The following is a 20,615-nucleotide window of genomic DNA, read 5'->3' on the forward strand; positions in this document are numbered from 1 at the left end:
TTCCGGGCAGTCCCGGCAGAACCCAGGGCACTTCCCGAGGGCCATGGGGTTGGGGTGGCTCATGGGATGGGGGCCAGACAGCCCCTGGCCTGCTGCAGCTGCTGCCAGAGCAGGAGACAATCGGTGACAGGCCTTGGCTCCAGCCCTGTGTGCCTGGGATGGGGGTTTGGCTGTGCTGAGCCTGGACCCCACCTCGTGGAGCCCTGCTGTGGGTCACAGGGATGTTTCTGCTGTCAGAGCTGGCTGTCCCCAAAGTGCCAGCGCTCTGGAGATGCCCCAGAACATCTGCCCTAGGAAGGGTCGGGTCCTGCAGCCCTCCTGGAGCCATGGGCAGGAATGCACATCCCGAGATCCCCAGTCCCCCTGCGCAGAGCTGCCAGGGGCATGTGCGGGATTTTGGGGTGGAAAGTGGAGCCAGAGGACACCTGGACCAGAGCAACCGGAGGTGCTTGCGGGGTCCTCAGGGAGGTACGAACTAGGGGTCCCGGCATCCTCGGCTGCTCTCCGCACCTGCCGGGAGCGGCTTCCATTGTCGGCGGGGCCGGGAGCGGTGTCCGATGGCTCCGATGGCTCCGCAGCCGCCGCCGCGCCGGGAGCAGCGCCCAGCGTGTGTGCGGATCTCCCTCCTCGGGATCCCTGCACCCAAACCCGGCACGTCCCGCACTCCCGGTGCCCTGGGCTCCCGGGTGTCCCGCTCCACCTCCACTGTCACGGGGCGCGCTCTGCCTCCGGTTCTCACGGTGTCCCGCGTTCCCCACGCTGCCTCCGGGCACCCCAAATCCCCGGGCCGTGCCCAGCCGGTCCCCTCCGTTCCCCGGAGAATTTGAGGGCTGCTGCCGCAGCCCCGGGAGAATTTGCCTCATCTCTGCCCTTCTCACGGCGCTCCTCGGGAGGTGCCCGGGCAGGAGGTGCAGGACGGCATGGGGCAGGGCAGGGCAGGGAGCGAGTCTGCACAGGTACCTGGGCCGGCCTGAGCCAGGACCTTGCTCCTCCTGGCCCGGGTCCCATCGCTGCCCGGGACCCCCGTCCTGCCCTCGCCCAGCTCCCGGGGCAGGTCCCGGCTCATCAAACGCCGGTGGAGGGCGGACAGTGGGGTCCGGGGTCGGTGGGAGCGGGGGGCTCTGGGAGCAGCGGGTGATGGGAGCTGCTCCGCACGTGTCTGAGCAAGGCTTCCCCCGGGGAGAGTGAATGTACGTGCAGGAGCTGGGCCAAAAGCAGACGCAGGGCTCTGGCAGCCCCGGCTGAGCTGACTCACCGGCCGCGCTCCCTCCCCGCAGCCAGCGGCAGCGCGGCACCTCCGCACGGTGGGTCCCGCTCCTTCCCTGGGGACAGCAGGGTCGGAGGGTTTGGGGCTGGGGAGCTGCTTTCTGGGAGGCCCCCAGGTCTGGTGGTCGCAGTGCCAGGGGGCACAGGACTGGGGAAGGCTGTGGGTGTGCTTTGGGGGCTGTGTGTTGCCTTGTGCTGTCCCTGTGTGCCAGGGGGGAGCAGGGTGGCCCGGTCTGGGTGCTGTGCATGTGGCAGCGACCCCGAGCACCTGCCAGGAGAGAGGGCAGCCATGCCCTGGCATGAGATGGGAACGAGGGGCTGCTTGCGGCACAATGGTGGAGGTGGGAGCAGGGCTGGGGATGTGCAGGGAGCTCCTGCCCTGCAGGGCAGAGGAGCAGCAGGGCCAGCATCCCGAGCCAGAGCCATTGCAGGTGGCCAGAGAGCAGAGATATGCTGGATTTATGGCCCGTCTCGTGATGTTTATGGTTGGCATGAGGCAGCTGCTGATGCTGCCCAGCCCTGCCCTGCCCGGCACGGCAGCTCCCTGCTCTGCGTCCTGGTGCCGACAGGGTGGAGGTTCGCAGGTGGACTTTGCTCTGCGAGGTGGAGCTCCCCAGGGCTTTCCTGGCACTACTGCCGTGTCTGCCCAGTGCCGGGCAACTCGACAGCTCCTCCCTGCTCGCTCCACAGGCAGCGAGCCAGCAGCGATCCTGTGGAGGGCAGGCTCCTCTCCTCTCCTGTCCTGTCCTCTCCTGTCCTGTCCTGGCGCTGCTTTGGTGCTGAGCCCCTCGGTCACGTAGCAGCCACCGCAGAGCAGGTACGCTGTCCCCTTGCCTCTGCCAAACCTGCCCCACATTCAGGGGTGGAGCTGAGCTGGATTCCGTTCCCACAGCTCTCCTGTGCCATCGGCAGGGAGCAGGGACACCTGAGCCCCGGCTATGCCGCCCGGGCTGGCAGATGGTGCCTCCAGGAAGCTGTTTGTCCTATGGGGTTCAGGATGTGTCCCTGGAACCCTCGAGCATCACCTGAACAGCTCCTTCCCCGCAGGCAGGGGCCGGAGAAGGGACTCTGGTGTGCCGCTCCAGGGAGCCCGGCCGGACGGTGCCTCTCCCCATGGCAGCCAGGCCCCCACGTAACACCAGCCAAACTGGACACCCCGCTCCCACGAGAGACCCTCCCCAGCCAGAGCCCACCCGCCTGCCACGTCCAGCCCAGCCCGGGCTCTGCTGTCACCGCCTGTCCCCACTCCAGCCCGGTGCCCCAGCCGGGCACACGCCGCGATGCCGCGACCATCACCGGTGGGTACAGCTGAGCGTGCCAGCGGGCCCCGGGGGAGCTGGGGTGAGGGGGGTGAGGAGTTGGGTCTCCTTTGGGCTGTTCCTCCACCTTGTCCCCGTTCTGTGGCGGAGATGAACCATTGTCCCGGCATCCTTCACCCCACGCTGCATGCCAGGCCCGCTGTCCCCAGCGCAGAGCATGGCCAGGAGATGGCAGCAGGACCCTGCCCGCGGGCAGCGGGAGGATGAGGAGGGAGCAGGACAGAGCTGGGGAAGGGCCCCTGAGTGCCACCCTGCGGGGGACCCCGCAATCCCCACACCAGTGGCTCTGGGGACAGACCCAGCCCCAAACCCCCAGGGGACAGAGTGGGCTGAGGGGTGCAGGACGTTCCCCCCTGCACAGCCCCCTCCCGCACACGCCCCCCACCCTGGGCTGATGTCGCAGGTCCCGGCTTGATGGTGACACTGGGGGGGGGGGATGTGACAGTCCGCGGAATCCCAGCTACCAGTGGAGGCACCACGCGGAACAAAAAGGCCACAGCGGCAGCACGGGCCTGGGGTGGCAATGGGTCACTTTATTTGGTGTTACACTCCCTTGAGTCTCAGATCCCGGGCGATGAGCTGGGGGCAAACAACAGCTTATAAAGGGGGGGCAGCTCTCAAGGGAGGATACAATGTTCAACTAATCAGGAGAACTGGGGGTGGAATACAAGGGCAAGGGATACAAGGGAGGAAAACTGCTTGGGACAGGAGGGGTTAACAACTGGATGTGGGAGGAAAGGGTTTGAAACTTGGCAGAAAAGTAGCTAAGTAGCAAAGAGATAAACCGACACCTGGCTCGATTAAATAACAAAGATAAGTCTGTGACACTCTAAAAGCAGGAGGAAAAAAAGCCAAAAAACTACCAAATAACAAATCAAACAACAACCTGCAAAATAAAAACACACTGCAGCAGGCTGACGCCGTGTCCCCCTGTCCCCAGAGCTGTGCAGCGAGGCTGTCCCCGAGGTGGAGATCGTCAGCCTGCTGGGCGAGCAGCTGCCCCGCTACACGCTGCGGGCTGACACCGTGTTCGGCTACGACCACGGCGACTGGCTGCGAGCCCCCAGCGCCCCCCCGCAGCCCGTAGCCCCCCTGACCCCCCAGCAGATCGAGGAGACCCTGCAGTATTTCCGTGAGTGCCCCTGGGCAGCGGGGCTGGTGCGGGCGGTGGGCACGGCCAGGACAGCGCTAATCGCCGCTAATGGGATTGACGGGCTGGATTTCCTCACCCAGAACATCCCGGGCTAATTCTGGGAGCAGCTGCTGCTGAGCCAAGCCGGATGGTGGGAGAGAGCCCCCAGCATTTCCCGGGACCCCCTGCACGTCCCTGCTCCCCTGTGCTGCGCCGTGGTTCACGGGGGTGAGACACTGGTGGGCTTGGCAAGGTGTGCCAGGGAATGCCAGGGCTGCTGCTCCCCCAGCATGCCAGCCTGGAGCAGGGGTCAGAGCCCCCAGAGCTGTGGGGACCCCGGGGGGAGATCCCTGCTGCCAGCAGAGCCCCCAGAGCTGTGGGGACCCCGGGGGGAGATCCCTGCTGCCAGCAGAGCCCCCAGAGCTGTGGGGACCCCGGGGGAAGGTCCCTGCAGTCCCCACGGCCAGGCAGGGGCAGTGCCCATGCCCTGTGACGTGGCCCATCCCTGGGCAAGGTCGGGGTTCAGCGGGGGGCACAGACGGATTATCTCTGCTTTGTTTGTGCCTCTGGCCTGCGTGTGGCGGGGACAGGATTAGAGCAAGGGGCTGGGGGATGGATGTGGGGCAGTGGGAGACAGATGGGGCCGAGGCCTCCACCCTCCTGCTCACTCCAGGCTGAGCATCATCCTCACCATGCCTTGCCTGCGCTTGCAGCCTTCTCCTTGTGGCTGCTCCCCTCTCTGTCCAGCAGGTGACCATCAGCACTGCCCCCTGCAGTGGCAGTACGAGGGATTGAGCCCCAAACTCTGCCACTGTGCCATGGGGTAGGGAGCATGCAGCAGCACAGCACCCCAGCCCCCCAGCCCTGCTCCATGGGGCCAGTGGCTCTCAGTCCCACACTCCTGCAGGGCACAGCCAGCCAGGCCTCCAGTGCTGCTGGCATGTGCTGGAGGGGGCCCATGGCGTCAAACCTTTAAGCTGCCATCAGAAATAGCCCCCTGTAATCTGCTTGTGCAGGCACAGGGAACCTGCCCAGAGCAGCAAATCCTGGGGCAAGGGATTAGGAAGAAGCAGCTCCTGCCTGTCCATGCTGAGACGCGTGCTTGAGTCCTTGGGGTCCCTGGAGGGTGGGTGCCCACTTGGTGGCTGTGTCATCCCAGGCCTTACCAAGGGAAAATCCAGCTCCAGGAGGAGGAGAGGCTGGGACTGAGGGCATCTGCTCCATCCTCACCCCAGAGGGGACTGGGGGTTATGGCAGGGTGTAGTTGGGGTCAGGATCCCAATGGGTAGGAGTCAAGCAGGCAAAGGTGTGTGATGGTGAGGGGCAGCTCCAGCTGCATCCCTTCACTGATTATTTGGGTGCTGACCAGGATGTTGGGGCAGGTGATGAGGACAGAGCACGCTGGCATTACCAGCATCACATCCACGGCCTGTGCTACGTGCCTGCCAGCTCCTCCATAATTCAGCACACCATGATTTATTCACCTTTCCTGCTTCTGTGCTGCTTCTGCACCAAGTGTGCTTGTGGGGATGAGAGGGTGCCAGCCAGGGAGTGCGGGGCACAGAGGGGGCCAGGTTCATGCCAGGCCATGCTTGGAGCCAGGGGTGGTGAATGGGGAGCTCGGAGTGGGATGGAAAAGCCCCTTTCCTCATCAGGGACCTGGCAGGTCCCAGCACTGCAAGGGCCCTGCAGGTGCAGGGTTTGTGACGTGGGTGATGATGGGGGGTCCAGCCCTGGGGTGGCAGAGCAGGGCTGGCCAGAAAAATGTACCCTGACCCTCATGAGGGCCCCATGGCTTTGTGTGAAGGGCCCCAAATCTCTCCCTGTCCTTCCCAAGGGATCAGAAGCTGCTGTCTGTGAGTGACCCACAGCATCAACACTGCAGAGCTGCTACTCGGGGACCCCCAATGTCCCTCTGCAGCCATCACCACCTGTGGGGGTCTGTGTGCCCGGGCTCCCTGGGACCAGAGGTGGGACAAGAGGTGGGACAAGAGGTGGGACACCTCCATCAGCCCCCAGGGCTGAGCAGGGTTGTCCTGGCGGGCTCCCCAAGAAGGAGCCCAGTGCTAGGGTGCCTGATGAGGATCGTATCCCTGATGTAGCCGGGGAAAACGGGGGCAATGAGCACCCCCGACCCCCGCATCGCCCCCGTTCTGCTCCCGTCCGGCTCCGGCTCCGCCCCCGTCCCGGCCCCGCCGCCGGGGGATGCGCCGGGCAGGTGCGCGGGGAGCGGGCGATCCTATAAATAGGGGCGGCAGCGGCCGCAGCGGCTCCGCTCGGCGCGGCGGGGCTGGGCAGGGTGGGCACGGCTGGGTGAGCACTGCGCTGGGTGGGCACTGCGCTGGGTGGGCACTGCGCTGGGCTCGGCGCGATGGAGATCTGGAGCAGCCCCGCCGCCTACGATGAGTTGAACGGGAACGCGGAGCGCGGCGGCGGCGCGGACCCCATCGCCCGCGAGCTGGAGGAAGGTGAGGGCGGCGCGGGTGGTCCCACCCGCGGGATGGGGATGGGGATGGGGATGAGGATGATGATGGATGATGATGCGGCTGCAGCAGGGCTGGGCTCCCCGCGAGATCTGGAGCGGCGGGGGCCGGGGCTGGTCCGGGGCGGTCGGGGCCGGGGTCTTTCCTCGGGAGGTGCCGTGCGCTCCCCACCCGTGCCTTCCCTCAATCCCCGTCTCCCTCATCGCCCTCTGGCCCGGGGTTGTCGCCGCCCGGTCCCTTGGGCACCCCCAGGGTCACCCCGACCCCAGGGAGAGCCGTCCCCACGGCGGGAGTGGCGGGGAGAGGGGCCCTGCCAGGTGTGCCAGGTGTGCCCGTGGGGAAGGGCGCCCCTCCTGCCGTGGGAACGGGGTCCTTTCCCCCCCCAACGCCCGGATCGGGCCCTGGATGGATGTTTACATCTTCGCCAGCGCTGCAGCCCCCGTCTGCCAGGGCCAGCCGCTCGCTCCAACCGTAACGATGCTCATGCTCTAATTACTTCCAATTAATGGCTCAGGGGCCTGACGAGGTGCAGTTGGGGACCCCCGCGGAGAGCGGGTCCTGTCGGGGTGCAGAGAGGAGGGGGTGAGGCTGGGGATGGGGCTGGCCCTGCTCCCCATGGCCGTGTTTGGGGTCCGCGTGGGGCAGCGCCCGGGGCAGTGAGGGCCGGACGGGAGCGGGGTGGCGAGTGGGGGCATTGCCATGACAACACACTGGCCATTACACAACCCCAGCTGGGGAGGCCTAATGGGATTTGTGTGGCTGAGCTTCCCCGTTAACCCACTTCGTCTGCACGACTGGGGGGCGGCTCTGACTGGGGGCCCTGAGCGCAGCCAGGGGAAACTGAGGCACGCACCCTCGGGGCAGCAGAGCGTCAGAAAGGGCATCGGGAGTGCTGCGTGCCGTGGCCAGGGTGTGGGGTACCGGCAGCTCCCGGGCTGTAGCAGGGTCTGGGGTGCGGACAGGGCTCGGGGCTCCGCTCCCGGCTCCCTCCGGCTCCAGCGCCGCCACCTGGGTGCGTGCCCGGCGCTGCCCGGCAGGACCCGCAGCGGGGGCACCGAGTCTCGGTGCTGGCACCTCCTCTCCCCGCCAGACCCAGGGAGCGGTGGGGAGGCAGAGCTGTGGCGGGGGCGCGGGGGCAGCTGCCCGATCCCGCAGCCGCCTCCGGGGCTAATCGGGTGGGTGCGGGCGGCAGCGTCCCCTCCCCCGGAGAGAAACTAAACTAGGGCAGGGGGGGATCTGGGGGAGGGGGCTGGGGATGGATTGGAGGGGACGCCGCCTGTGAGCCCGGCTCGGCACGGTGCCACCCACAGCTATTTATACTGGAGCTCCAGCCTGCTTTCTGCTGGAGATGTCGCCTCCGATCTTGCCTCTGCTGCTGCCCTTCCCTGTCCCCCCTTCCTGTCCGTGAGCCCTGCAGTGGGGCTGGCACTGTGCCTGTGCTGTGGGGTCAGCAAGGGGACCCACAATTTTTCTTGCCACTCCAAGGTGTGAGCAGGGTTGGGGATGAGGTGTGAGCCCCCCATTTCCCACGATGCTGTCCCAGCTGTGGGGGTCCCTGCCTGGCACTGTGTGAGGGGATACCCAGCAGACAAAAGGTCCTTTTTGGAGACCAGCCTTGGGGGGACAGTGCTGAGCCCCTGGGTCAGTGCTCCCACAGTGGGGGGGGTTCACCCTGTGGCCCTCTCCCCCCAGTCCTGTGTGCTGAGCGGGTGGCCAGGATCACAAAGACCTACCACGATATCGGTGCTGTCACCAACCTGCTGGATGAGGTACGTTGGAGATCCCACCTGTGTGAGGGCTGGGGGCGCCCTGGGGACACAGGGTGGGGTGAGGAGTGGGGAAGGGGTGATCTGACCTGCCTCCTGCAGAAAGAGCGGGACCTGGAGTTAGCAGCACGCATTGGGCAGTCCCTGCTGAAGCAGAACCGGAGCCTCACTGAGCGCAATGAGCTCCTGGAGGAGCAGCTGGAATTGGCCAAAGAGGAGGTAACAGCTCCTGGCACAGGTCTGGGCTTTGGCCCCCTGGGGGCTGCTGCGGTCCCTTTGGCCGTGTCCTGAAGCACTTTTGCCTCTCCAGATTGCGCAGCTGCGGCACGAGGTGTCCATGCGGGATGACCTCCTGCACTTCTACACCACCACCACGGAGGAGAGCGAGCCCACCACCACCACCTCCACACCGTGAGTGGGACTCCCTGTCCTGCCGCTCCCCTGGGGCACAGCTGCTCCTGTGGGCTGGCCAGGAGCCATCACCATCCCTGGGGTAGCACTGGCCACGTCCTGCCCTCCCTTGGTGACCGTGGGTCCGACCCCACAGAGCTCGGTGGCTGTGGATGCCTGGGAGCTGGGGGAGCGGGCAGGGGTCAGAGTGGGCATTCCCACCCTGCCTGCACTGCTCAGGCCATTCCTGCTGTCCCCAGGCTGCGCAGGCACGAGTCCTCGCTGTCCTTGCAGCAGTACTTCCAGTACGACACCCTGCAGCAGAAACTCAGGAGCCTGGAGGAGGAGAACCAGAAGCTCCGCATGGAGGTGAGCACAGCCAGCTGGAGGACGCCCCTCAGTGCCCACCTCTGCCCTGCTCTCTCTGGGGAGACCCGAGCTGCCCCCTCAGGGAGACGGGAGGTCCTGCCTGTCCCGCTCAGCCCCTCCAACCCTCTCCCCCAGGCCACCAGCATCGCCACTGAGACCTGTGAGTACGAGCAGCAGGAGCAGCAGCTGATGATTGACTGCGTGGAGCAGTTTTGTAAGTAGGGCCCGGGGCTCTGCCCAGGTGGGTGGGCTGGGGCCGGGGGTGGTGCCCGGCGGTGACAAAGCGCGGCCCTCCCGCAGCCGAGGCGAGCCAGCAGGTCGTTCACCTGTCGGAGGAGCTGGCGCGCAGGGCGGAGGACGCGGCGCGGCAGCAGGAGGAGATCAGCCAGCTGCTGGCGCAGGTCGCGGAGCTGCAGCACAAGTGTCGCACGGTGAGAGTGCCCTGCCCGTGCCGGGGGGACCGGGGGTGCGGGCACAGCGCCCTGACCCGGCCTCTCCTGCCCGCAGTACGGCTCCGAGGTGGAGGAGCTCCAGCAGCACCTGACGGCGGCCAAGGAGGTGCAGCAGCAGCTGCGGATGGAGGTGAGCCCGGGGGGAGCCCTGGGTGCCCCCCTGGCCGGGGATCCTGCCCCGGGGCCGTGCTCCAGCCGTGCCGGTGTCCCCGCAGCTGCGGGATCTGCAGGAGAAGTACGCGGAGTGCGGCGGGATGCTGCAGGAGGCGCGGGAGGAGGTGAAGAGCCTGCGGAGCCGCAGCCTGCCCAACAGCACCGTCAGCCGCTACAGCGCTGCCAGCCTGCTGCCCGTGGTGAGCGGGGGGCGGGCGGCACGGGGGGGGTCCCTGCTGCCCCCCCAGCACCGACAGTGCCCCCTCAGTACCGATACTGCCCCCCCAGTACCGACATTGCTCCCCCCAGCACCGGCACTGCCCCCCCCCAGCACTGACACTGCCTATCCCGTCCCCAGGACTCGCTGGCGGCTGAGATCAAGGGGATGATGAGGAAGAGGACGGACAGCTCCTCCTCAGACTACAAGTGAGTGCTGTCACTGGCGGCTTGTGCCGCGCCGCGGGACGGGTCCGGCTCACCCCGAGCTGCCTCCTGCCCGCAGGAGCTGCCAGCGCGTCTTTGAGACGGTGAAGGCCGTGAACCAGGCAGCCAAAGCCAAGTCGTGCTCCGAGTCCCCCCACCACGTCCCAGGCTCCAAGCAGGTGTCCACTGCCCACTCTGGAGGGGCCAGCACCCCCCACACCAACTGCTCCGGCTCGGAGGATGCTCAGTGAGTGCTGGGCTGGGGCAGAACGGGGCCGGGTGGGGGCAGAACGGGGCCGGGTGGGACAGCGGCTGCTCCTGCACAGGAGTTGGGATGCTGGAAGCAGCCTGGGGCAGGGAGGGCAGGGTCTGGGGAGTCCCAGCACAGCCGGAGGTGCAGGGCAGGATCTGAGGGGGCCCCAGCACAGCCGGAGGTGCAGGGCAGGACTGCAGCCCTGACGCTGTGCCCCCAGCAGGGCCGATGGGGCCGGCGCGGAGCCCCGGGCAGCCCCGGGCCGGCAGGACCTGGAGGCGGCGGTGCAGCGGCTCTCGGTGCGGCAGCAGAGCCACGGCTCCCAGGAGCGCTCCTTCTTCGAGGCCGAGCGGGAACGCAAGCTCTGGAGGCTGAGAGATGGGGAGAGCTCCAGCGGCTTCCTCAGCCCCGAGGGCAGCGTCGTCTCCACCGGCACAAACTACTCGGGGGGCTCGGAGCTCACGGCTGGCTCCGGCTTCTCCCTGGGCTCCCTCACCTACTTCCCCGACAAGCTGCAGATCGTGAAGCCGCTGGAAGGTGAGAGGCAGAGGGGGTGAGGAGCTGCAGGTGCTCTGAGGGTCCGACAGCCCCTCCTGAGCTCCCCCTGGCTGTGTCCCCCCCCAGGCTCTGTGACACTCCACCACTGGCAGCAGCTGGCACAGCCCAACCTGGGTGGGATCCTGGTGCCCCGGCCCGGGGTGCTCACCAAAGACTTCAGGCAGCTGGACATCGACCTGGAGGAGGTCTACAGCCTCAATGACCTGGAGGAGGATGATGTGGACGCCAGCTCCTTCCAGCTGCTCCCTACCTCAACGCCCGCCAAAGCCAAGGAGCGCCCCAGGGGTGAGCGGGGGGCGAGGGGACGCAGCCCCCGGGGTGGCCCTGCCTTCCTGTCTCGGCTGGCCCTCGCCTCCCCCGCGCTCTCCCCTCTTGCAGCAGCCTGTCCCTGCCACCCCCCGGTCCCCAGGGGGATGCTCCGCCTGCAGCTGCGCACGGGCGATTCTCGGGCAGCCGCCCCGGCGGGATGAGCCACGGTCCCCGCCCTGGCGAGCCCCTGCTGCCCCCCGGCTGCCTGGGAGGGGCCGCTCGGGCGTCTCCTGGTCCCAGCTGTGCCGGCTGCCCCCTCTGAGCGGGCACCAGACGCAGTTGCTGCTGGATCTGTGCCCCGTGCGAGGAGCTTCCAGCCCAGCTTTGGCTGTCCCGCCTGCCCTCCGCCGTGCCCTCCTCCTGACCCCTTGTCTCCTGTCCCTTCCAGTGTTCCTCTCTGTTAACAACCTCCCCCAGACCCCGTCTACCTTCACCATCACCACCTGCCACATCCTCCACCCCACCACAGCGATCACCACGGTGACTCCCAGGTAAGGCGCGGGGCCCCCGCTGCCTGCGCTGCCTGCCCCGGCCCCGCCGAGCGCCTTCCTCCTCTTCCTCTTCCTCCTCTTCCTCCTCCTCCTCCTCCCCTTCCTCCTCCATGCCTGGCTCCCTGCAGCTCGAGGAAGTGGCAGCCCCTGATGCTTCGAGAGGTGCCAGCGCCTGAATTCTCCCCAAGTGTGGCTGCTGGGGTGTCCTGCAGCAGCACCTGGATGGATGGATGGATGGATGGATGGATGGATGGATGGATGGATGGATGGATGGATGGATGGATGGATGGATGGACGGACGGACAGACGGACAGCCTTCCTCGGCTGGTGTCGCCCAGAGGAGCAGTGAATTCTCCTGGCACTCTGGGGAATGGACACAGCTCTTTTCCTCCCTCCACACTTGGGCAGCAGCCAGGAACTTTTCGCAGCCAGGCTGCTGGGCTGTCCCCTCATTAATGAGCACCGGTGATTAGCCCTAATGAGCGCCCCTAAGGCTCGTTGGGGGTTGGTTTGAGCTGGAGTTCACTGCTAGACAAAACCCTGGTGTCTGGAAATCGCTCCTGGAGCAGTGCCTGAGTCCCAGTGTGTCCTGGCTGCTGGGGAGCAGCCCCCAGCACCCCTCTGGGAGCTTTGGGGTCTCCTACAGCCCAGGGCTCTTTAGGGGAAGGATGGGGGGTCCTGCCTGGCCCCCTCAGCAGCATCCCCCAGCACAGACCCCCCAGCTGATCCCCTTTCTGCTCTCTCTTCCCCTCCAGTCTGTATCATGCCGTCGTGCCTTCTTGTGGGCCCTTTGAGGGGCTGAGCCTGTGCAGCCCCTCACCAGAACTGGCTCCCCCCACGCTGGCGCTGGGCCCTGGACCCCCCAGCACCCCCAGGGGACCCTTCAGGCTCCTGCTGGGCCGAGATTCCCACCTGGCACCAGGGACTGGATCGTGGTGGGCCCCCTCACTGCACGGCCAGGACCGCCAGCATTGTGAGCCCCCCGTGCCCAGGGGTCAGCGCGGAGCCCCGGGCAGGAGCAGCACCTTCAGCTGGAACCTGGTGGAGAAACTGCAGCGCCTGGGGCTGGACAAGGTGGTGACCAGAGGGGAGAGCTCCTGTGCCCAGCCAGGGCCCAGAGGGGCCTGGGGCACCCAGAAGTGACACTGCTGCAGAGCCCCCAGGCTCAGGGTGAGACACATCCTCTTCCTCACCCATGCATGGGGAAATGGAGACGGGACAAGCTTCAGCCTCAGCTCCTGGTGCTGCCCCAGGTCCATCAGCGCTGCTGGCACCAGCATGGGGGGCTTTGCCTTGGCTGCAAGGACAGAACCTGGCACTGCTCCCCATGCATGGGGGTACAGGGGGTGCTGGCTGACCCTGTCCCTGCTGGGGCAGTGTGGACCCTTCACAGGAGCCAGTTTCTGGCAATAAAAACTGTTCCTGCTTCTGCTGAGCCTGTCTGCGGAGCGAGGGGCAGCTCGGCCCGTTTGGGGCTGTCCAGATGCTGCAGGGATGGAGAACACCCAGTCTGGGCTCAGGTGTGTCCTGGGGCAACCCACTTGGGCCAGGGGGACACCCCTGCACCCTGGGCTGGGCCCTGGCCAGCACCTGGGCTGGACTGGCCTTTAAAGGGAATGATGGTTTAGCTCTTCCCTGCTCACTGAGTAGCAATAGTAGCAGCACCCACAGCTTGGGATGTTTCTGGGGGTGCTTCTGTTGCTCCCCCCAGCTGTGTCCCTCCCTCCAAGCTGTGCCCAAACCCCTGGTAAATAAATGTGAATTCACAGAGCAGCTGCTGTGTGCTGTGTGTGCTGCTGTGCCCAGCTCAGTCTCTGCCCCTGGCATCCTTCTGGGGCTTAGCGCAAATCCCCTCTGCCCTCTGGAACTGGGGGCAAATCCCTTCTGCCCTTTGGGGTTGGGGGTAAATCCCCCTGGAATTGGGGGCAAATCCCTTCTGCCCTTTGGGGATGGGTGTAAATCCCCCTGCCCACCTTCCCAGGCTGTCCCCAGCACATCCAGGAGTGCAGAGGCCATGGTGCCAGAGTTTTATTGAGGGAAAGAGCAGGCACTGAGTGTGGCACTGCCCTGCCCAGCCTGCCCAGCCCAGCAGCTACGCAGCACCATCCTCATCCTCAGCGCTGCGGCGGCCAAAGTCCATCCAGTCGGGGTAGAAGTGGTCGTGCAGAGCCTCCATCCCCTCGTCCTCATGCACAAAGGCCTTGTGCTTGTTCAGCTCTGCCAGGGCAAAGGCAGCAGTTAGAGCTGGAAATTGCTGGAATTCCCCACGGGGGCCAGGCTGTGCCCCCCAGGGCTGCCCACCCACCCATAGCTCGCAGTACCTGTGAGGACGTGGGGCAGGAACTGGGACAGGAGGTGCTGCTGCTCCTGGGACAGCTGCTGGGGCCAGTCCCGGCGGGCCAGGCTGGGGGGGGGCTCCTGGGGGTCCCCCAAGGCAGCTGGGGGCCGGCACAGGCTGGGGGCCACTGCGAGGGCGAGGATGAGGCACAGGGACACCTTCATGGCTGTGGGGACAATGAACGGGGGGAAATGGGGAAGCGGCAGCCCCTGAGCTGGGACAGGCTCAGCCCCAGCCCACGGACAGTTCACAGTCGCCTCTGTCCCTCCCTTTGTGCCCCCAAGTCCCCTCCATCCCTTTCAGCTTCTCCCCAGGTCTTCTCCATCCCTCTCTGCCAGCTGGTTCCCAATTCCCCTAGAATCAGAGTGAAGGCAGAGGGATCCAAAAGGATCAAGTCCCACTCATGGCTCCTTGTAAGGATGCTGAAAACTAAAGCCCATGGCTAAGAGCATCATCCTGCTCCTCCTTGAACTCCAACAGCTGGGGAGCTTCTCCTGCCCAGGGCATGGCCAGGCCCCAGATCCCCTCTGTTCCCCTCAGTGGGACTCTGAGTTGCTTTGTCCCTCCCAGCTGCTCCTCAGGTTTTCTCCATCTCTCCCCAAGTCACCTGCAGACAGTGCCAGAGCCCTGTGAGACTCTGAGACTCACCTGTGGGTTCTGAGGCTCAGCAGGGTGTCCTGGGGGTGTCCTGGTGGGTCTCAGTGGGTGTCTCTCTCCAGGATCACCTCAACTCAGTCCTGCTTTTAAAGGCACTGCTGGGGCTGCCACACCCCAGGGAGGCTCCAATCACATCCACCCACCACCGGGGGGGCCCTCGGGCATCTGCGTGTGCTCACAGACACACAGACAGACACACAGACACACAATCACACAGGCAGACCCACCGAGCTACACAGACAGACCCAGACAGACAGACAGACAGAGCCACAGACACAAAGACACACAGGCAGATATATATATATATACCCACACATATATATAAAATCCTTGCTATAAAAATTATACATATATATACATATATATAATATATGTGTATATATACACATATATATAAGTGTATATATATATAGGTATATATAATAGATATATAATATATATATACATATATATAGAATATATATACACACACATATATATAATCGATGTGTATATATATTATATATATTATATATAATACATATTATATTGTATATAATTATATATAGTATAATATATATAATAAATATACATTACATATTATATATTATATATTAATGCATATATGTATATATGGAAACACAGATATATGTATATATATGATTGCTTACATAAATACACACATATACATGCATATGTTTATGTGTACATGTCTATATTCATGTGTATATACAAGTATTCACAAATATATACACACACACACATGTTGGACTCCATGATTTTTGGGGTCCCTAACCTATATGATTCTGGAATTATGTATATATATATCTCTGTGTGTGTATATATACATATATATATATATATGTGCATATAAATGTATATATATGCATATATATATGTATATATATGTAAATATGTATATATGAATATATATGAATATTTGTACACATATATCTAAATCTGTACGCATTTATACATACATACAGATCTCTTTATAAATAGCAATATATATGCAAATATCTGTATAAACACACATGCATGTGTATATATGTGTATACAGAAGTATGTGTGTGTACATATGTGTATTCTCACACGTGTGCCTGTGTGTGTGTCTGTACACGCACACACATGGATGTGCACACATTTATAACCTGTTGTGCCAGGGCTGCTGAGGGCTCTGTGCCCCCAGGCTTGGGGGTGTGCAGACCTTGGGGGGCTGTGTCTGTGAGGCCCCTCAGCAGGACACAGACCTCAGAGCAGTCCATTCTGCAGCTCTGGACCTCTCCCTGCACCCCAAGAAGCTTTGGGGTGCTGTGGGCCCCACTCACTGTCAGAGCCCCCTGAAGATCCTGTCTGTTTCCACCCACCCCCCATTGGATATTGACGGTTCCTGCTGCCTCTATTGACCTCCCATCAGTGTATTTGCAGAGCCCATTTGTCTCCCTCCTTCAATAAACCCTGTGAGTGACATCCTGGGCTGGGGCACGTCACTGTCCCCTGTCCCCAAGGAGCTGTGTCAGTTCCTCAAACACCCCAAAAACAAATGGGCTTTGGATGGAGGGAGGCAGCAGCACCCAGCACCCCTCAGCCATCGATTGCTTGCTCCAACGAGCACCTTGCACAAGGAACAAACAAATTGTTTTCCAATTTCTGCCTTTTAATGGCTCAATCTGGACCCAATGAGCCGTCAGGGTGATGGGGACACAGCGACTCACGGGCTTGGCATCACCCTGACGCAGATTTGTTACCAGGCCTGTGGGCATCATGGCTGGAACCTTCTCCAAGGCTGAGCTGGAGGATGCGCCGAGCTCCCCTCACCCCTGGGCCACCTGTCCTGGCAGTGGCCAAATCTGCCGGCAGCCTGGCAAGTCCAGTGGGGAGAAATCCAGGCTAGAAATGCTCTGACACACAAGGGACAAGGGAATTCTTGGCACAGCCGCAGAGCAGACATTGGGCTGAGTCAGGTTGTGGGCACAAAAGCACATCCTGGTGTGGATGCTGGCCTTGGCGCTGTCAGCACTGCTCTCGATGTGCAGGGCTGGTCACCTGTCTGCCAGCACCTGCTCCCAGAGGCACGGGCAGGGCTGGAGGGCACCAAGGGATGGGCAGGGCAGGAGGTCACTGAGATACAGGCAGGGCAGGAGGTCACTTTCAGGAAGGATGGGCAGGGCAGGAGGTCACTTTCAGGCACAGGCAAGGCTGGAGGTCACTTTCAGGCACAGGCAAGGCTGGAGGTCACCCTCGGTGCACTCACAGCTGCTTTCTGTAATTGCAGCAATTCTGTTTCCAAGAGCAAAGTCTCCCAGGAAGGTGCAGTGCCCTCAGTGCTCTGAGCACACACGGCAGATGAGGGCATTGTGGCAGGGGATGAAGAGCCAGAGCCTGCAGGAGCATCAGCAGGGACCAGGGTGGGAGCAGCACCCCAGGATACCCCAGCCCTCCCTGCTGCAGGACAGATGTGCTGGGGGCAATGGCAGAGAAACCCAAGTTTGAAATTCAGCATTTCAGTGCACTTCACACTCCTCTTGTGCCAGAGGCACCTGCCAGCCCCCAGAACCATCACTGCCCTCAGCCAGTGCCTCTTACTGAGATGTCATTCTTGCTTGTTGAGCTTGAGCTCACAAAATAGAGCACTCAGCCCCTGAGCTGTGGCAGAGCCTGACCTGGGTGGCAGAGCCTCCTCCTCCTCCTCAGAGCAGTTTCTGGGAAGCAGAAGTGCTAACCCTGCCCACGGGACTGCCAGGAACACAACGAGGGAGTGACTCAGCACCCACCCACCCCTCGGCTTCCCCTCAGCTCCCAGCAGGAGCAGCACACACAGCACCAAGGGAACTCCCTGTTCCCACAGTGGAGGGCAACCCCCAGACCCCCAAGGAGCCCCCCAGGGCAGGGAATCCCACCAGAGCACCACGCTGGCAAGAGGAGAAGGTGCTTTGGCCCCTGGGAGCGATGGAACCCACCACACATAGGCTTTTGAAAACCAGTTTTATTTAAATAACTTTAAATACATTACAATAAAACATGAGGAATGAAACCAAAGCCATGTTACTGCACAGGGTGTGAGCTCTGCAGCTCCAGGGATGCTCCTGGTGTTAGTCCTTGGCACGAGTTTAACCCATGGGACAGTACCTGGCACCTCAGGGCTCGCAGGTACCAACACCTGAGCTGCAGCCATGGTGCCTCCAAGTCACTCTTGTGTCACTCCTCTGCCTCCAGGAGCCAGCAATGCCCAGAGGGACCAGGTGGCACCAGGCGGGCCAGGACGGGAGCACAGCTGGACTGAGGAGCCATCAGGACAGGCCGAGTCCCTGGGCTTAGCTGGGAACAGCTGGAACTTGTGCCTTCAGGCTGGATGGTGCCAGCACTTGGGTTAGCTCTGGGAAATGAGGGACAGCCAGACGAGATAGCATGGGCTCGTGTCAGTTTATTACATCACCAATTACAACAGTCCAGACTCAACAGTGGACCCAAGATCGTTACATTACACAAACCGGCTGGTTTTAAACTTATGACAAGGGACAGGTGGGAATTTCATGGTAAGGATATCTTCTTGCATAAAGCTCCAGTGGCCCACAGGCACTTAAAACCCGTGGACTTTCAGCTGGTCGTCTTTAGCCAGTCCAATCTGTAAGACAGAAAACAAATTCACAGCATGGGGTGATGCCTGTGCACATCCAAACACTGCCCACACCCACGGATCTGTGGGCATTTAAGAATTCTGTGCTGATTTTAGGTAGTGAAATATAGGTCTCATAAGCTCTTGGAGATCTATTTCACATCCAAGATAGCTCAGCTACCTTAGAAGGGGCATAAAATCAGCAGGATGGCTTCTGTGGTAGTGTTGGAAACAAAAAGGTTTTAACAAAAGACAAAATAACTAAACTCTTTACAGAGAAAAACAGAGCCAGGTGCAGGATGTGCTCCTGCCCTTAGTAACTAACACCTCACAAAAGCCATTAGTTTCTTTGTTCTCTTTTTTTCCCAGTAAATTGCTCAGGAGGCACTTTTTGGCTTCTGTCCAAATTAGCTATCCTTAAGTTTGAGGTGAAGTCCATAAAGTCCTATAAGGTGTCATTTCACATAATTTAAAAGAGAAACTTCTGGGCTTGTTTCCTTTTTAAGGTGACAAAGGATAATTCTGTCACTCCATCACCAGGGGGCACATTCCTACAGAAGGTGTCCTACCTCCACAAGGAACTGGCAGATGTTCTTGCGCTGGTCACCCTGCAACTGAATCACTTCTCCATACTCGGGGTGCTCAATTACAGTACCATTGCAGGCAAATTTCTGCAGCAAAGACACAAAATCCTCATTAACACCACAAACATCCCTGCTGGGCGTGGCCGCTGCCCCACCCCCGAGCCCCTAAGCCCCACCTTCTTGAAGGCCTTCACCAGTTTCTTTTTATCGTAGTCATCCGCGATGCCCTGGACTGTGGTGAGGGTCTTCCTGCCGTTTCGCTGCTGGATCCTTATATGGATGTAGTCCTCAGTGCCGGCCGGGAGCAGGTCATCACCCTTACTTGCATCCGCAAAGGGGTCTGCGGGGAACGCCGTCAGACCCCGCCCCAACGCCGCCCCATTGGCCGCCTCGCCCGCCCATCACGCAAAGATCCCGCCCCATTGGCCGCCGCGCCCGCCCGTCAAACCTCCGCCCCGCCCACGCGCGCCTGCCAGTCACGCGTAAATCCCGCCCACACCCCCACCCCATTGGACGCCGCGCCGCCCGTCAGGTTTGGGCCCCGCCCCATCCCCCCCACCCCCCCCGCGGCTGACGCAACCGGGCCCGGAATAGCAACTGCGCCACGGGGCGGGGCCAGGGCGGGGCCCGCGCGCTCCCCCGGCCCCACCGCACAAAGGGCCTCACCGAAGGGCTGGAGGTTCTGGATAGCGGACATACGATACGCTTCCCTTCCCTCGGCGGAGGCGGCGGCGGCGGCGGCGGGGGCGGCTCTGGCGGCGGGAGCGGCTCTGGGCGGAGGATGCTCTCGCGGCGGCGGCTCGAGGCAGTGTCAGGGGGGCGGGACTGTCGCCGACCGCTTATATACCGCCCCTCCGTGGCGTCATCACGCACGGCCAACGAGGCCCGTGATTGGCCGTCGCGCGGGGGCGTCAGGACGCATCGGGCGAACGCGGCCGCGCCCTGGCTGGCGCGGGGGGAGCGGGGCGCATGCGCGGGGGGAGGGCCCGGCAGCGCGCGGGGCGGCGCGTGCGCAGTGCGGTCCTGGGCCGGGCCGGGACCCCCCGATCCCCCTCAGGATCCGCTCCGAGACCCCCGCGAGCCCCAAAATCCTCCCGAGACCCCCGAAATCCTCCCCGAGACCCTCAAAATAGCCCCACGAACCACAGAACACTCCCCGGGAGCGCTCAAACACCTCCAGGTCCCCTCGGGCCTCCCCTCCAAAGGACGCGGTGCGGCCCGAAACCCTCTGGGGGCCCCAAATCCCCTCCAGCCCTCGCAGGTTTTATTGGGAATCTCCAACCCTCCGCAAAACACCCCTGTTATGTCCCCCAAAACCCCTCTGGGACCCCCGAACTTCCCCGTGTGAAAAATGCGTACTTTATGATTTGCTTTTGGCAAATACTTAAATTAATATTAGATGTGTTATGTTAAAAAGTTATGCTGTATTAACTTCCTTAAATTTAACACAATAGTGTGTTAAATACAGTTTTAGGTTATAAAATGTTAAAATAGAAACTATGCTGTATAAGATACATTTTTTAAGAGAGGACTCACAGCGACATAGCAGCCACAGGACACCTGAATCTTTCAGAGAAAAAGAATTTATTGCTCTCTTATCGAGTTCTTCTCACCTTGCTCAGCCCTGAAGACACCTTTAGGATTCAGAGGAAGAAGTTGACACTGCCCAGACAGAATCCTGTGTTTGAATGGGATTTTTGCATCATGGATGAGGTGTATGAATATGCAACAGGCTGGTTTTTTAAAGGGTTCATCCTCTGTTAACGTGGGTCCTTTTTCGGGCTTATTTTGCCCAGAAAAGGTACCCAGACTGTCCATAACTCTTTGTTTCTATTGTCTCATATTGTCCTAAATCCTAATTGTCCAAATTTTTATTACTATTTTTATAACCATTTTATTACTATTAAACTTTAAAAATTCTAAAAACAAGTGATGGGCGTTTTTCACGCAGCGATCCCGTGCCCTGGTGTGGCTTGGCCTTGCTGAGCCTGGCACAGCTTGGTCACCACCCTGAGCTCCGGTTTTGGGTCAGAAGAAGGAGAAGGAGGAGGAGAAGGAGAAGGAGAAGGAGAAGAAC

The 20,615-nt window shown here is 61.8% G+C and overlaps 3 protein-coding genes across 3 annotated transcripts; 1 reads left to right on the forward strand and 2 right to left on the reverse strand.

The window, feature by feature from the left end:
• Positions 1 to 6,088: 6,088 nt before the first annotated feature.
• On the forward strand, positions 6,089 to 12,507 carry HAP1 (huntingtin associated protein 1). Its single transcript, XM_030966151.1, has 15 exons — positions 6,089 to 6,185; positions 7,893 to 7,969; positions 8,069 to 8,185; positions 8,277 to 8,377; positions 8,617 to 8,725; positions 8,861 to 8,939; positions 9,026 to 9,156; positions 9,233 to 9,307; positions 9,393 to 9,530; positions 9,689 to 9,756; positions 9,833 to 10,000; positions 10,230 to 10,543; positions 10,631 to 10,849; positions 11,262 to 11,364; positions 12,120 to 12,507. Exons 1-15 carry the CDS (start codon positions 6,089 to 6,091, stop codon positions 12,505 to 12,507), a joined length of 2,184 nt encoding a protein of 727 aa, XP_030822011.1.
• A 949-nt stretch (positions 12,508 to 13,456) lies between these two features.
• LOC115913806 (gastrin/cholecystokinin-like peptide) lies at positions 13,457 to 17,513 on the reverse strand. The gene is made up of 3 exons (XM_030966029.1): positions 17,468 to 17,513; positions 13,686 to 13,868; positions 13,457 to 13,581 (listed from the first exon to the last, which is right to left on the reverse strand). Exons 1-3 carry the CDS (start codon positions 17,511 to 17,513, stop codon positions 13,457 to 13,459), a joined length of 354 nt encoding a protein of 117 aa, XP_030821889.1.
• Positions 17,514 to 17,742: 229 nt separating this feature from the next.
• Positions 17,743 to 19,370, reverse strand: EIF1 (eukaryotic translation initiation factor 1). The gene is made up of 4 exons (XM_030966324.1): positions 19,205 to 19,370; positions 18,715 to 18,878; positions 18,524 to 18,625; positions 17,743 to 17,963 (listed from the first exon to the last, which is right to left on the reverse strand). The coding sequence occupies exons 1-4, from the start codon at positions 19,233 to 19,235 to the stop codon at positions 17,919 to 17,921; spliced, it is 342 nt and encodes a 113-aa protein (XP_030822184.1). The 5' UTR covers positions 19,236 to 19,370; the 3' UTR covers positions 17,743 to 17,918.
• Positions 19,371 to 20,615: the final 1,245 nt, after the last annotated feature.

Source organism: Camarhynchus parvulus, chromosome 27 (assembly GCF_901933205.1).
Source record: "Camarhynchus parvulus chromosome 27, STF_HiC, whole genome shotgun sequence".
NCBI classification, from domain to species: domain Eukaryota; kingdom Metazoa; phylum Chordata; class Aves; order Passeriformes; family Thraupidae; genus Camarhynchus; species Camarhynchus parvulus.

Bases quoted from the DNA above. Each gene is read 5' to 3' on its own strand.
- EIF1 (XM_030966324.1), bottom strand. From the start codon at position 19,235: ATGTCCGCTATCCAGAACCTCCAGCCCTTCG. The intron at 18,879-19,204 runs GTGAGGCCCTTT...CGTTCCCCGCAG, and splicing joins CCAGAACCTCCAGCCCTTCG to ACCCCTTTGCGGATGCAAGT. The intron at 18,626-18,714 runs GTGGGGCTTAGG...TCTTTGCTGCAG, and splicing joins TGGTGAAGGCCTTCAAGAAG to AAATTTGCCTGCAATGGTAC.
- LOC115913806 (XM_030966029.1), bottom strand. From the start codon at position 17,513: ATGGCTGCAGCTCAGGTGTTGGTACCTGCGAGCCCTGAGGTGCCAG. The intron at 13,869-17,467 runs GTACTGTCCCAT...TTGTCCCCACAG, and splicing joins TGCGAGCCCTGAGGTGCCAG to CCATGAAGGTGTCCCTGTGC. The intron at 13,582-13,685 runs GTACTGCGAGCT...TTGCCCTGGCAG, and splicing joins CCTGCCCCACGTCCTCACAG to AGCTGAACAAGCACAAGGCC.
- HAP1 (XM_030966151.1), top strand. From the start codon at position 6,089: ATGGAGATCTGGAGCAGCCCCGCCGCCTACGATGAGTTGAACGGGAAC. The intron at 9,308-9,392 runs GTGAGCCCGGGG...GTGTCCCCGCAG, and splicing joins AGCAGCAGCTGCGGATGGAG to CTGCGGGATCTGCAGGAGAA. The intron at 10,544-10,630 runs GTGAGAGGCAGA...GTCCCCCCCCAG, and splicing joins GATCGTGAAGCCGCTGGAAG to GCTCTGTGACACTCCACCAC.